The sequence below is a fragment of the Stylophora pistillata genome, chromosome 3 (genome assembly GCF_964205215.1).
Source record: "Stylophora pistillata chromosome 3, jaStyPist1.2, whole genome shotgun sequence".
In the NCBI taxonomy this organism is placed as follows: Eukaryota; Metazoa; Cnidaria; class Anthozoa; order Scleractinia; family Pocilloporidae; genus Stylophora; species Stylophora pistillata.
In genome coordinates, this window is record NC_142521.1 from 20,206,050 (window position 1) to 20,220,000 (window position 13,951).

Sequence of the window (13,951 nt, forward strand, 5' to 3'; positions counted from 1 at the left end):
ATATACACTTCGTTGGTCCAAAATTAAAATCGTCCGAACATCTTTGCAAGCTCCATAACTCAGAAATGACCTATTGATGCCTTCTAAATCAAAACTCATATAATCATTCTGGGCTTTTCCATGGATTACTATTAAATGAAAATGATCAAGAGTAATAACATGGTATTAGCATTTGTTTTTAAAGACATCCATCAACGATATACACTGTGTAATCTAACTCCAAGCAAAGGATAGTAGGACTGAAAGGGTTAGAATGGACCTTTGGACTTTGATCCGTTTCTCCTTGGGGGTGTGAACATTTACCACTACACATATATGGGATTGTATACTGGGAATTTGACTTTTTTATCGCTGCCGAGGGAAAAAAAGCGGGAAAAAAAAGAAATATTCATTAACCTTTAGCTTATCTATGAAGTAGAGGTTGCTTGCGCCGTTGGTTTTCTTTTACCACCCTCGGCCTTAGAAGTATCCCTTAAGCCGTTCCTCCAATCTTCTATTAATATTCCCCTGTCTAGCGAAAAACCTTGCTGTTTTAGATGACACATTTTTGCCTTATCAAAGTAAGTAATCAAGTCTCTCTTTGATTTCTACTTGTTATGAATAAGGAATGAGGTTCATAAGAGGATCTGTTTAACTACCAAGGATCTCAAAGCTGTCATATGGCAGTTTGAGTTAGTCTTATTGCTGTACCTATTAGAGCCGCTAGTCATAGCGATGGATGTTGTGATTATTGACATTCGCACCCATCGATTTTTAGTGTGAGAGGCCGAGGAATGAGTAGTGCAGGGGTGTAACAACATCAAGTTTTCAAAACGGAGAAGTTGTGATTATATCACATCCTTGGTCAATCATATTTATTATTTCCCTATGATTCAGCTCTCCTAAGCTTACCATCTCTTCCGGGAGGTCCAGGAGGTCTGGGAGGTCCAGAGGATCCAACATTGCTTGGTTCGTTATTCCGGCCAAATCGCCCCAACATCAGTTAGAGAAACAATCAAAGGCTATGTTTTAAAAGGCAATAAATTCTTAGAAAAACACAAGCAAAATAGTTTAAAAGTAATCATCTACAAACCAAAAAAAAGAGCTCGAGAACCAAGAATCACTATCTTTGGGTTGCAGCAATGCTTCAAACCCGATTGAGAAAAACAAAATGATTAATTACATCTATAAAACCAAATTTTTTGTGACATTCCCAAAGCTATCAAAAACAAGTAATAGCTAAAGAGAGGAAGAAAGGGGTAACTACTTAATCTGCAGCAACTAAATAAACTACTCCAATCACACAAACTACTGCAACTACAAATACTATAATAACTTCACAAATTACGGTAATTACACAAACTACAGTAACCATATTAACTACATAAACTACTAAAAGTACACAAACTACAATAACTCCAAAAACTTCAGTAACTGTACAAACTCAGCACAGTAACTACACTAATAATGTACATGAAAAAATTTCTCAGTTCTGATTGGTTAAGATGAATGCAGTTTTCAGTTAATTCAGAGCAGAAGAGAGTTAATTCAGTGCAGAAGAGGGTTAATTCAGTGCAAAGAAAGAAACAAACCAGACATTCTGATTGGTCAGAATGATTGGTCAATGTCAAGGTCAATGTCAAGGTCAATGTCACTGTGAATGTCACTTGCAGGGTTTGAATAAATTATTTTTGCACCTGATGCGCGTGCTTTTCTTCTGCAAAGCTATGGGAAGCTACCTCGTATTTTTTCATGTATATTATTAGATTATCACATGATTTTCTCGTGTAATTTGGAATGAATAAGCACTTGTAAATTTTTTCAAAGACCACAAATTGCACTCGCCCTACGGGCTCATGCAATTTTGTTAGTCTTTGAAAAAATTTACTCGTGCTTATTTATTCCAAATTGCACTCGAAATCATGTGATTACCTATACAAACAGCTGTAACAACACTAGAACTAAGCAGACTACACTGAATGCACAAATAACAGGAACTACACATACTTCGGTAATTAAACAAACTTTCTCATTTAAATATTTCACATTCTGCATAAACTACAGCATATAAAACTTAGTAACAAAATTTAGGAAACGCCAGGGTTGCATTTACTGCACAAATTACATTGATCGCACTAACTAAAATGTCTTCTGAAAACTTTAGTACAAATTATAATAACTACCGAAACTAATCTGTATATCGAGTCTCTTAACTTCACCAATTTAACGCACTAATGCACTGATTACAAACTTCAAAAATGAAAACAAATTAAACCGTGAACGTGTTCCTTTTCGAACTACGCCACCTAAGCAACCTTCTAATTCTTCTTATTGTATATTGTGTAAAGACAAATACACCAACGATTTCAAATATTTGGAGAGTGAAATATACGAAAAGTGGCCATGATGTCTTCTCATCGCTCGCGCGATAGGATTTGAATTCTAGCCAATTCAAGGTAAGATAACATCTTTCAGCCTTTTCCTTTATAGATCTGTAAAAGAGCCACTTGCCTTTTTCCGACCTATTTCTCAAAAATTGTTCTAAGTTTCTTCTTTTGACTTTGATCAACTGAATGAGGTTTATCTTTAATGCAAATAATTAAGTCGATAGACAGATTTACTTTTTTTGCTGAAGGCTTCAGATAACATTACAAAGCAGTATCGGTCTATTCTAGAAGCTCTTGGCTGTTATCAACACGTAACTGAACCAACTCGTATTACGCGTACTTCAAAAACGCTTATATTTTATCGATCACATTGTTACTAACAGCCGGTCCTGCATGACCGCCACAGATCCAATACCTGGGTGGTCAATCAGTGATCGTGAAGGCATATTTGCATGCGTTAATGTGTGTGTGCCCCGTTATCAGCCGCGGTACAAGTGGATCAGATTGGAAATTTGTCAAGGACTGTGCTTGTCTGCCTCTGTCCGTTATCTACGGCTTGGACATACCAGATGACATGGTGCAAGGGTTCAACACACTTTTTGGTGAGTGCATTGAGAGACATGCGCCCCTTAAGAGGATGAAGGTCACACGCCCACCTGCACCATGGATGAACTCCGATCAGATACGCAAGTTGCAGGCGGAGCGTGATAAACTGGGACGTGAAGCTCATGAAAAGAACACTGATGATTCTTGGGATACGTTTAGAGAAGTGCGTAACAAACTTAAATCAACAATTAATAAGTCCAAACGGTCGTTCGTAACCAACGCCCTCTCTTCAAAACGACCTAAGGAAGTCTGACGAATTACTCATCGTATTCTCCATCCCAGCCCCAAACGTCTTCAAGCAGATCCGGATAGACTGAACGAATTCTTTATTAAAACTAATGAAAGAACACTGGGCACCAAACCAGACGAAAGATCAGACCTAATGGAACTTGTACACTCCTTTTCAGAGAAGCCATTGCCTTTCCGCTCTTCTCTTAAATTGCGTTGTGTAACGAGAGAAGATGTGGATCAAGAAATAAGTAAACTTCGTTCTGACACGTCGACTGGCGTGGATCAGATACCGGTGAAGTTTGTGAAACTGGCAAAGGATTATATCTCTGGCCCTATAACGCACATAATTAACAGATGCATTGTGACATCGAGTTTTCCTAAACTATGTAAGATTGCAAGAATTTAGTGAACCTCGATGTGATGCAGATCACCACCCCGTGTCTATCCTGCCAACTCTGTCTAAAGTGTTTGAACGCTTAGTGCTCCACCAGCTTGTTGAATACATAAACGAGGAAGCTCTTCTTGGTCCAACCATCTTGGGGTTCCGCAAGGGACATTCCACTACCAGTGTTCTATTAGGAATTCGAGATGCACTGATACGAGCGTCTAGCAGAGGGGAGGTGACATTAATGGTCTGTGCAGATTACAGCAAAGCATTCGACACCGTCCAATTCAAGTCTGTCCTCACCAAGAGGGATAACCTTGGTTTCTCTAAGGATTTCTTACTATGGATGGTTGATTATCTTACGGATCGAAGACAGTTGGTGCAAATAGTTGATAGAAAATCGGAAATGGCTACAGTTGAATTTGGCATCCCGCAGGGCTCCATTCTTGGTCCAGTAATTTTTAATCTCTACGTTGCTGATCTTCAGAAGGAATTACAGTGCGATTGTTATCAATATGCTGACGATACGACTTTCCACTCGAAACCCGGCGACTTGGACTCTTCAGCAGCCCAAATAAATAAAACCATCACAAGTCTCAAGAACTATTCCACTAGCTGTACTCTGGCTTTGAACCCAGCTAAGACAACCTGGATGCTCATCTCCACACCTCAGATGTCACGCTATCATAGTTTAGAGGAACTGGATTTTCCTATTGTTTGCGGGGACTCAGCGCTAAAGAGAATTTCTTGTACCAAGCTATTGGGTGTCCACATGGATCAACATCTCTCATGGAACACACGTGTGGATTCTCTGTTAAGGTGGCTCGTACCAGTTTCCTCGCGCGGGGAACAGGTCACTCTTGCGTGACGCGCGCGAGAGAAACGTGCGAAAGAAGCGCGAGATCAAAAGATGAAAATTCAAAACAAAGATGGCGGCGCGTGGAATTTTTTCTACTTTTGTGAGAAGTTTACCTAAGAGCTTGTATTTGATGTGTTGAGCGGCTGCTGTGAATGGAGGAGATAGAAACTTAGATAAAGAAGACGATTTTTGGAGAAGTAAAGGTTGCTTCACTTCACATTTAAAAGAAATATTCAACCGATATGAAATCTTGCGACGGCGAAAAGAGAAGAACTCAAGTGGAGGATAATCTACCTGAAGTGGAAGAAGACTTTGAAACTTAAAGGAAAATAATATGATATAATTTGGATATATCAACAAAGTTGAAATGGTAAATTGGCCACCGTAATAATTACAAAAGTTGACGTTTCGAGCATTAGCCCTTCGTCGGAGCGAATAGAGGGTTGTGGATTGTGTGTGCTTTTAAAGGCAGAAAATGGAGCTACGTTATTGGTGGGAGCATGGCAACGAGAAAAACATGAATAAATTAGTGGAATGAAAAGCATTCGTTGATCCCTGTGGGATTTAGACTGCTGGTTTGAAAGATGAGCTTTTGTTCAAGATTTTTACACCTTTCCGTGCCACCTAAGTGCAAGGAAAGACCGCAGATTGCCATATGTTGCTTAGAATGATTAGGTAAATTAAAATGTCTAGCGACTGGTTTCGATGTGTCCTTGTCGTTCCTTTCCACGTCTCAAAGGTGTTCTCGGAATCGGTCACCTAGTCTTCTGCCTGTTTCGCCGATGTATATCTTTTTGCAATAAGTGCAAGTTATGCAATAGATTACATTGGCGGAGGTGCACGTGAAGTGATCGGTGATCTTAATGGATCGTTTAGGTCCCGATATTTTATCAGGGTTATGAATGAAAGGACACGTTTTGCATCGTGCACGAGCGCATTTAAAAGTGTCTGGTTGGTCATTAGTCTGAAAAGAACTTCTGACCAAAAAATTGCCTATGTTTTTGTCGCGTTTGAATGAAATGAGCGGACGTTTGCACTTATTGCAAAAAGATATACATAACCAATGATTATATAATTTAACCCCGTAAAAATGTTCAACTGGCCTTGGTCAGTCTTTCTGTTGTATTCTTTCAAAGTTACAAACCATCAAAAAGACGAAAACCGGTACGAGCCACCTTAAGCTCGTCATATGGGACTCTCTCCATTCTGTGTAGGCTCAAAAATCTAGCGCCATTCCACGTTAGAGAACATCTCGCAGAAGGCCTAGTTCTCTCAAAGCTGAACTATGCTTGCACAGTATTTCATCCCTTGCCTGTTTATCTAGAAAAGTGTCTCCAACGTCTACAGAATGCGTGTGCTAGCTTTGTCATAAGAAAATTTGCAGGTCTCGAGGATATTATTAAGTTAAACTGGTTACCAGTTAAAGAAAACGTTGAATTCAATATTCTCAAACTCACTCATAAATCATTGTACGACAATAATAGCTTTCCTGAGTATCTGAAACTGACTCTCCATGAAGTAACTACTTATAATTTAAAATCATCAACAGCACCCGTATTTTTACTCCTAGAGAATCAGGACCTTTCCAGCACCCGGCGGCAACGTTGTTCAATGGACTCCCGATAGCAATAAGAAACATTTTAGAACAATGTTTTTTGCCGTAGTGTTAAGAAACATTTGTTTGCAAAATATCAGTCTTGAATCCACATAATATGTAATATATATTTTAATATCTCACGATAAGTTACATTGATTAATTTTATTATTGTTATTATACTTTTAATTAGTTACTACATTATATATATATATATATATATATATATATATATATATATATACAGTTTAAGAAATTGCGAGGATGGACAACTGCTGACGTAAAAAATATAAAAAAATTTAATAAAAAACGTTTCGGTCAGAGACCTTCAGTTATTTACAACTTTTGAAATAAAAAAAGAGCATTAAATAGGATGGAAGTGCTAATGATTACGTAATTACAGATAACGACTAATGAACTGGTGCTAATAAACAAAAAACCTAATTACAAGGAAAGCAATGGACAAAATACAAGAAACAAACCTTAAAAGCTAAGAGATAGGAATACTAAATATGTTAAGATGAGTGGCGTAATCAATGGCAAAGAAGCAATGCGGCGAGCATTAAAAAAGGGAAGGCCCACTTTTTACTACAACTGTAAACGGTAACAAAATCCCAAAACAAGGCCTTTGGAGCCCGAAAGGGAAAATTAGCAACAAAATCCCTGGTGGGGCCCTTAAATGATACTAATCATAATAAGATCCCTTGGCAGGGACTCTGAGTCCAATCCACACCTAAAGGGCCGACAAAATCCAAGAAAAGGGCCTTTGAACGATCAATTTGTAGTGCCTAATATAAGATGGAAAATTAATTATAGCAAATTCTATTTTTCGAATGAAATTCCTTTCTTTTATTCAAACCATGGGGTGCCAAAGAGAGCAACTGAGCACTCCAATGAGCCTCTTTTGTGATTAAAAGCCTATCGATCTCTGCAGAGCCACTAGGGGCCTGTACCTGATCAATGCATTGGAACGAAAAATCGTCCAGAGTGTGTGGGGTTTTGTTGAAGTGTATCGCTACTTCACAAGTTGTTTTGTTTGTGAGCATAGTAGATTTGTGATTTCGAAATCTCACTTTAAAGTCGGTGGTAGTAGATCCCACGTATTGCAGGCGACATTTCTTACAGGAAGCCAAGTAAATCACATTTTTAGAGTCACAGGAAAGTCTAGAGTGAATGGTGTAATTTTTGCCCGTCTGAGAGCTGAGAAATGATTTAGATTCAACAAAGAAATGCTGACAGAGGTCGCATCTTTTCCTATCGCATTTAAAGCAGCCATTGTTATGAGGAATGGTTTGTCTCTCGCTGGCAGTTTTAAAACGAGATGGTGCTGAGAATTCTTTGAGATTTTTCGATCGACAAAGAGATGGTATGATAGAACTTCGAGGAAAAAGTTCTTTCAATTTGGGGTTAGACTGCAAAATAAACAAATGCTTTCTGATTATGTTGCCTACGTCGGGCAAGTTAGGATTAAATGTAGTAACAAATGAAAATAGTTTCTTCGCTTCTTTTCCACGAGTCCTGAGTAAATCATGTCTAGGGATGGCGGAGGCTTTGGAGAATTGTTTAGAAACTAATTTGGAAGGGTAACCCTGGTTGACAAGGTACTCTTTGTAGTCAGCTGTTCTCTCGGCAAAAAATACTTCTTCAGAGAAATTTCTTTTCAATCTTGTGGCTACTCCAAAAGGAATAGCCTTGAAAACGTGCTTAGGATGGCAGCTGGAAGGCGGAAGATATAAATGGCTGCCTGTAGGTTTGGAATAGACGTCTGTCCTGATAAATCCATCGATAAGATGTAAAGTGAGATCAAGTACGTGGAGCTCACGCTTCAGAAAAAACTAGCTCAAACTTAATACTACGATACAGAGAATTGATGTAATCAGTAAATTGATGCTCGGGCTCGTTAAGGCATGGCTCTGGATGATAAAATCCCCCCCGCGAAGTCAATCGCGCCTGGAGAAAAACATTTCAAAATGGCGGCAAAGATGGCGGACATTGTGGCACATCGAAGTTTCGGAAACTCTGTCGCTCTCTTATATTCTGAGGCTTGTTTTTGTTAGAGGTCTGGAATCTCTTGGGAAGAATATGTAGGTAAGAAATTTTTTATCACTGCTTCCTTTTTAACGTTGTTTAAAGGTGTTCCTTGTTGTGCGTCCTTCGATTGAATTCAGTGTGAGTTCGATCAGACTAGATCATTCTAGGCTTTATGCGTTTGTTGACCGACAGGAAAGCTACGTATTACTTTCATCGCCGAGCAGGTCTTAATTTAGTTCCACGCTTTTTTAATTCAATATGTTTCGGACGAAGCGTGAGAAATTGAAATTGTTTTGTGTTGATAGAGAATCTTTCTTTTGATCAGCGTATCCTGTGTTAAATATAAGGTCCAACTTACAAACGTGAAGAGAAAGGGACATTTGTAAGAAGAAAAGCATTTTGTTAGCTTAAGTTAAAATCATGTTTCGTAGAGGAATTTATGATTTAGTTCTGACAAGTAAACATAACATCAACAAACCTCAGTAAGTATGGAATTTTTCCGCCCTTGTTCTTTGCCTCAAAAAGTTTGATCACATCTCACAAGCTATCAAATTGCTAAATTGGATGAAAGTTAACCATGAGAACTAACAATACAGTCATTAGTTTCAAAATCACTTGAGTAGATTTAATTTGCTCGACATTATTCATCATGCACTTGGCAAATGTTACATTTTGAGCTCATTTTGTTCAATGAATCCTTTGGAAGCATAAATAAATTGATGACTTAAAAATTGCTGTACAAAATTAAACATTGCAACTTGATTAATCATGTTGTTGCTGTTCTTTTTTAGATTTCTACCACGCTACATTGCCTTCAGTTATGTTCCAGATCTACATACATGTAGGATACTCATATTTATCAGTTGGATTGTTATACTAAAGTTCCTCAAAATGGTATGTATTAAATTTTTTTTTTTGGTGCTTTTTCATGCTTACAGTACATGTGGAACCCACTGAAGAAAGCTTTTCTTTGGACTTAATGTTGAGGACTGTAAATATTAATTATTTTCAGGACTTGGAAAAATATTATGCAAATCACAAAATATCAGCATGTATTATACGTTAAAACATTGAATATTTGAAGTGTTTATTTAGGAAGGTGAATGGTGATCTTCCATATTTTCAGTAGCTCAGTGGCAACTTTATTTTTCCTCCATGTTTTTGCTATAACTGGATCTTTTTTCATGTGTTTTTCTGTGGGATTTTTTTTAAAGACTTTCTTGAAGTTGGCTGACCACTCAGTAATTGCTTCATTTATGTCCTTGTATTTCTTTAGAACTTGTACTTGAATGTGTGCCAGGTGATTTAAGAAGTGTTCTTTGTGGTATCTTGAGCTTGAATTTTTTGTTGCATTTTTTTTAAGTTTTTCATATAATATAACATCTTTGGTTGTGCCAAGAATCTCTGAAAGAGCTTTTGCTGTTTTGCTGGATGGTAAAAAATCTTCAGATAATTTTGGTTTCTTAGCCAGTGGTTCACCGGTCTCATTTTGCACTGTTTCACTCAGCTGCTGTGGTTCCAGAATCTGATTATTTTCTAGGTTTTCAGTACTCTCTTCTTCATCAATTAATAGAGTTGTATCTTCAGCTTCTTCTTCACATTCACCATCACTCTCAAATGACTGATCTTGAACTGGCAGATTCTGTTGCATGCATTCTTCTCCATTATGGTTTTCTTCATTGGGAATTCTGGTAGCTGGGATTTTGATTCTGCTTTGAATGCATTCTTCCCAGCAGTGTTGAAGGAAAATTTTCTCCATTCTGATATTGGAGGAGCGAAAGTGGTGAAGGGAAGGTCCTTGCTCCCTGAATTCAATTTCCTCAGGACCATCAAAGAACTCAATACAGTCTTCATCCTCAATTTCTCTCCACCAAACTCCTTCTCCCGGTACGAGGAAGTCAGCAATAGACTGAAGGTGAGCCTCCCAGTGCCTAGCATGTGTGTTGATGACATCTTTGGGTAAAACTGTGTTTCCCAGCTTTGGTAGGGCTTTGCTGATGTTGCTGATTTCCTTTTCTTGCCTGATGATGCAGGTCACAGCTGTGTTTCCTCCTGAAGTCTTCTCTGCTTGCATATGCAGAACTGCATTGCTCACTAAGCTTTCAACTCGGTTGTTCCAGGTCTTCCTGGTGATGTCAGTCAGCTCCTCAAACAACCTCTCAAACATTTCTGCATTAGTTGAACGGTGTGAAGCAAGACGAAGAAGAAAGGCGGAATGAGATACACATGCATGGAAGTATATGCCAAAGAGCTTTCTGCTTGTTAAGGCTCTAGTTGGCGTCATCACTTTTCGGCACAAAATTGCATGCCTCCAACACAGGTTATGCAACCGTAATATCAACTTTGGTGACCTCTTTCTGTCCTGGGCATAAAAAATTTCCACCATTTCGCACAGGGTGGCCAGCAAAGCTCTTACATCATGGGTTGTTGTCTGGTAAAGGGCTATAGTTAAGTAGATTAGTGTCTTGCGATAATCTACTCCTCGTTTTTTCTCTTTGTTAAGTTGGACAGCCAGTATTTCTTTAAGTTTTATCAGTGTATCGATGTCAGAAATGTGATGTGGGATTTCTTCCAGAATGTTTTTAATGTGATTCATGGAGCAGTGAAGAGCTTCAAAACACAGTACCTCATAGGACTGGAGGTTGAGACTTTCCACAGAAACACTCTCATCCCCAAACAACAGTGCTGGAATTCTTGTTGCCCCTCCAAGTTCTTCATTTAAAATTTTTGCAAGTTGTGGTTTCGTTTTGTCTGAATCTCCAAGTCCTCTTGCTTCAATTTCAGCTCGTAGCTCGTTGACCTTGAGATCTTTAAATGGGTTAAGGAGTTGTTTTGCCTCTTTTCCTTTCCTTCCCGCTAACACCAGCTGTTGCCGTTCGGTCAATGTTCTGTACTTTCTTTGGGCCATGTAATCTAGATCATGGCACATGCTTAAATGCCCATCACAACCTGGGCAACCATAATGCCCTCCATGCTGATTTCCACATTCAAAGTTTGCTGCAGGGTTGTCTCCATTCATGAATCTCATCTCATCTTCTACTTCAACATCCTCCTCTGTTTTCACTTTTTGGGTTAAATTTACTAAATCATCATGTCTGGCTGGAACAAATTTTATCTGATCTTCAATACTGGAACTGCTCTGCCCCAGCATATACAGATAGGGCCTCTCCACTGTTGCCTGGACATCCACATCTTTTCCATATTGAACTCTAGCTTCTGCATCAGAGAAATGAATTGCTGGGTCATACATCTCTCTCACACAAAAGAGCATGTGACCATAATTTGAAAGGGTTGAATGGTCATGCCAAATCAGCCAATGCCTTTTCCGCTGAAAGCTTTTCAGCCTTTGTTTGATTTCATCATGTGTTCCCCTTATATCCTCACTGATCTTTTCTAGCTCTGCACGAATCTCACTTTCACTGAGCTCTTCATAAAATGCATCATTTTTTATTCGAAGGAGGTCTTTGTTTTTAATCAATGCTTCTTTTCTAATGTCTTGGAAGGGAATTTTCCTCGCTTGCAAGTGGCATTTCTTCTGCTGTATCTCTCCCTGTGCATTTATAGCCAATTTGGTAATCTCTCTTTCTATCACTGGCTCTCCTATGTTGAATTTGCCACTCTCTATTCCCTCATGGATGCTTTGCTTGAGTTGTTTATTTGATTGCATCACAGGCACAGAAATTTCTCCCCCCTTTTGCTTCCTCATAGCTCTGCGTACCCTGAATCCTGGAAAATTAATCAAACCTTACATGAGGCTAGAGAAATGAAAAAAACCCATGAAAGTATTATAGGGTCACATATTCATCATTAACTTGACTTAGACTGTTGTATGCATTCTTATTACTTTAGGCCTTCTTGTTCTACTTCTAAATTCTAAATTTTAACTCTTAAATCTCACTGTTCTTTAATTAATAAATCAAATTTTGTTCAATCCTAATACACAATTTCTTTCACTTATAAATGATATTGCAGAGATGTAACTCTCCACTGTCGGCTTAGTTACAAATTTACCACTTTTTTTACCTGTAAGGCCATCCTCTGAAGTGAGATGCACTTCTGATGGGGGCTTAAATCGGGTAATGTCTACTTTGTTTGAGTTTAAAAAGGCTTTGACTAATTGCCCTCCATTGCCAGGTGTCGAATCACTTCCCTTGGTTTTGATGTTGTACATTCTGGCTTTTTCTGACCAGTTTGGAGGACCATCAGGCCATGACTCTACATCTGCAAGTAGCTGGTCCAACTTTCCTTCTATGTTAGCAAGTGAAGCTGTGTGGGATCGTTCCCTGACCTTTGGTGGGGTCGTTTTTGCTCTCTCCTCGGCCTCTTCAAAGGTTTCAAAGGACAGGGCCATTCTTTGGATTTGTCTTGAACTGTAAGACTGACGAAGGCTAAGGTGAACTGCACTGTCATTTTGTGACATTTTGGTCTCTAGTTCTTTTTTTGTTTGCCTTCGCTCATTTCTCTTCCTTGTTTTCTTTTCAGCAGGTGAAGGCTTCTTTTGAAGATCCGCTTCAGGGTCAAGCACTAGAATGTCACTTAGTGATTTTTGAAAGTTTTCCTGGCATTTTTCATTGTAAGTGGCATATATTGCTTCCCCAATGCTTTTTAATTTCCTTTTTGTGACCTTAGGTTCTCTCTGACATTGTCTCTTGACATTTGTGTTAAGTTCAGTCAGAGGTCCTTTCCTAGCACCTCTGCAAAACTTACTTATAGGGAAGGTAGATTGTAATTGAGAGTTGAATAAAAGGCAGGCCTGGCAGCTGGTCAATGAGTGATCTTTTTTCCCTTCTTTACTAATTACTTTGCCCTCATTCCAGTTCATTGAGGAAAATGCTGTTAGGTATGCTTCTTTTTCGGTTTTACTTCTCCAGTTGTAAAATTTTTCATCAATGGTTCTGTAATGCCGCATGAAGTCTTCCCGTTTTATGTGTAGCCCAGGGTATTCTTGAAAATGTTCATTGAAGATTTTAAATCTATCTTGCAGCAATCTAGCAGCAAACTTTGTATTTCCTTCACCGGGAATCCTTTCAGTTTTGCTTAAACTTTTAGTTTCTCTAAGAAACACTCTTGCCCAAGCACAGTCAATCTTTAAAGACATCTTTGTTGCCTTGGCAGAGGATATGGGATTTGATAATGTGTTCTAATTAAACACAAGTTGGAACTCTCCACGCTGCTACTTGAACTAGCTAACTGCTCGAAATTTAAGACAAATTGCGCGCCAAAAACTAAGGAGCTCATGTAACATGTCATACGAGCCGCGTTTGCGGACCACTTTATTCATTCATGAACTAATATAAAGTCTACGAAGGTTTGAATGGACCATTGCCATTCTTCGTGGATTTTTTTATTGAAGAATTACGGAAATATTAAGAAAACACTACCTTGAAATGTATTCTGTAGCCTAGAAGTACACTGTAAATGGCTGTTAGGCACCCTAAAGTTAAAAACGACCCGATTTAATCTTAATTCGAGAGCTCGAAGAATCCTCTCCTTCGACCGCCATCTTGAAGTCTGCTTTTTAGTCCACAGTTCATTTCACCATATCCCCCAGAAAAAGGGCATAAATACAATTAAATTCTTCCCCAGGGGAGAGGGATTCGAAGTTTCTGTTTCAGTCTCCCAACGGCCGTGAAACAAAATGGCGTCCGAATCGGAACATTGTCGAGTGACGACCTATTTTGCGCCATGGGGGAAAGAAAATCGATTCAAGTGTGAAAAATTTTAACATACGTTAGTTCTGCTGAACTTCTTCTTGTTGTTTTAGCCTTGCAATGTTGACCCCAAAGCTCGTAACCATTAAGAATTTAACGTAAAGACCCTCCAAACTGCTGCCGTGACGATTTCCTGACTTTTACCTATTCATCCACGGACATATGGCT

At 38.8% G+C, this 13,951-nt stretch overlaps 1 protein-coding gene and 2 pseudogenes across 4 annotated transcripts in view; 1 reads left to right on the forward strand and 2 right to left on the reverse strand.

Moving 5' to 3' along the window:
• Positions 1-6,317: 6,317 nt before the first annotated feature.
• LOC148734964 (uncharacterized) overlaps positions 6,318-13,951 on the reverse strand; it is an 8,248-nt pseudogene continuing 614 nt past the window's right edge.
• LOC148734965 (uncharacterized) overlaps positions 7,935-13,951 on the forward strand; it is a 6,464-nt gene continuing 447 nt past the window's right edge. Inside the window, exons 1-5 of one of the 4 annotated variants that reach the window (XR_015999017.1) lie at positions 7,935-8,125; positions 8,864-8,966; positions 12,045-12,148; positions 12,263-12,465; positions 12,555-12,831. Coding sequence is in view for 3 of the 4 variants with exons in the window: in XM_088754364.1 (XP_088610490.1) it covers positions 7,959-8,125; positions 8,864-8,966; positions 12,263-12,448 (456 nt within the window). In the remaining variant the exon portion in view is untranslated. Of the gene's footprint in view, positions 8,126-8,863; positions 8,967-12,044; positions 12,149-12,262; positions 12,466-12,554; positions 12,832-13,836 lie in introns of those variants that run through there. The other 3 variants (XM_088754364.1, XM_088754365.1, XM_088754366.1) reach the window with 3 other exon arrangements.
• Positions 9,236-11,795, reverse strand: LOC148734966 (uncharacterized; annotated as a pseudogene).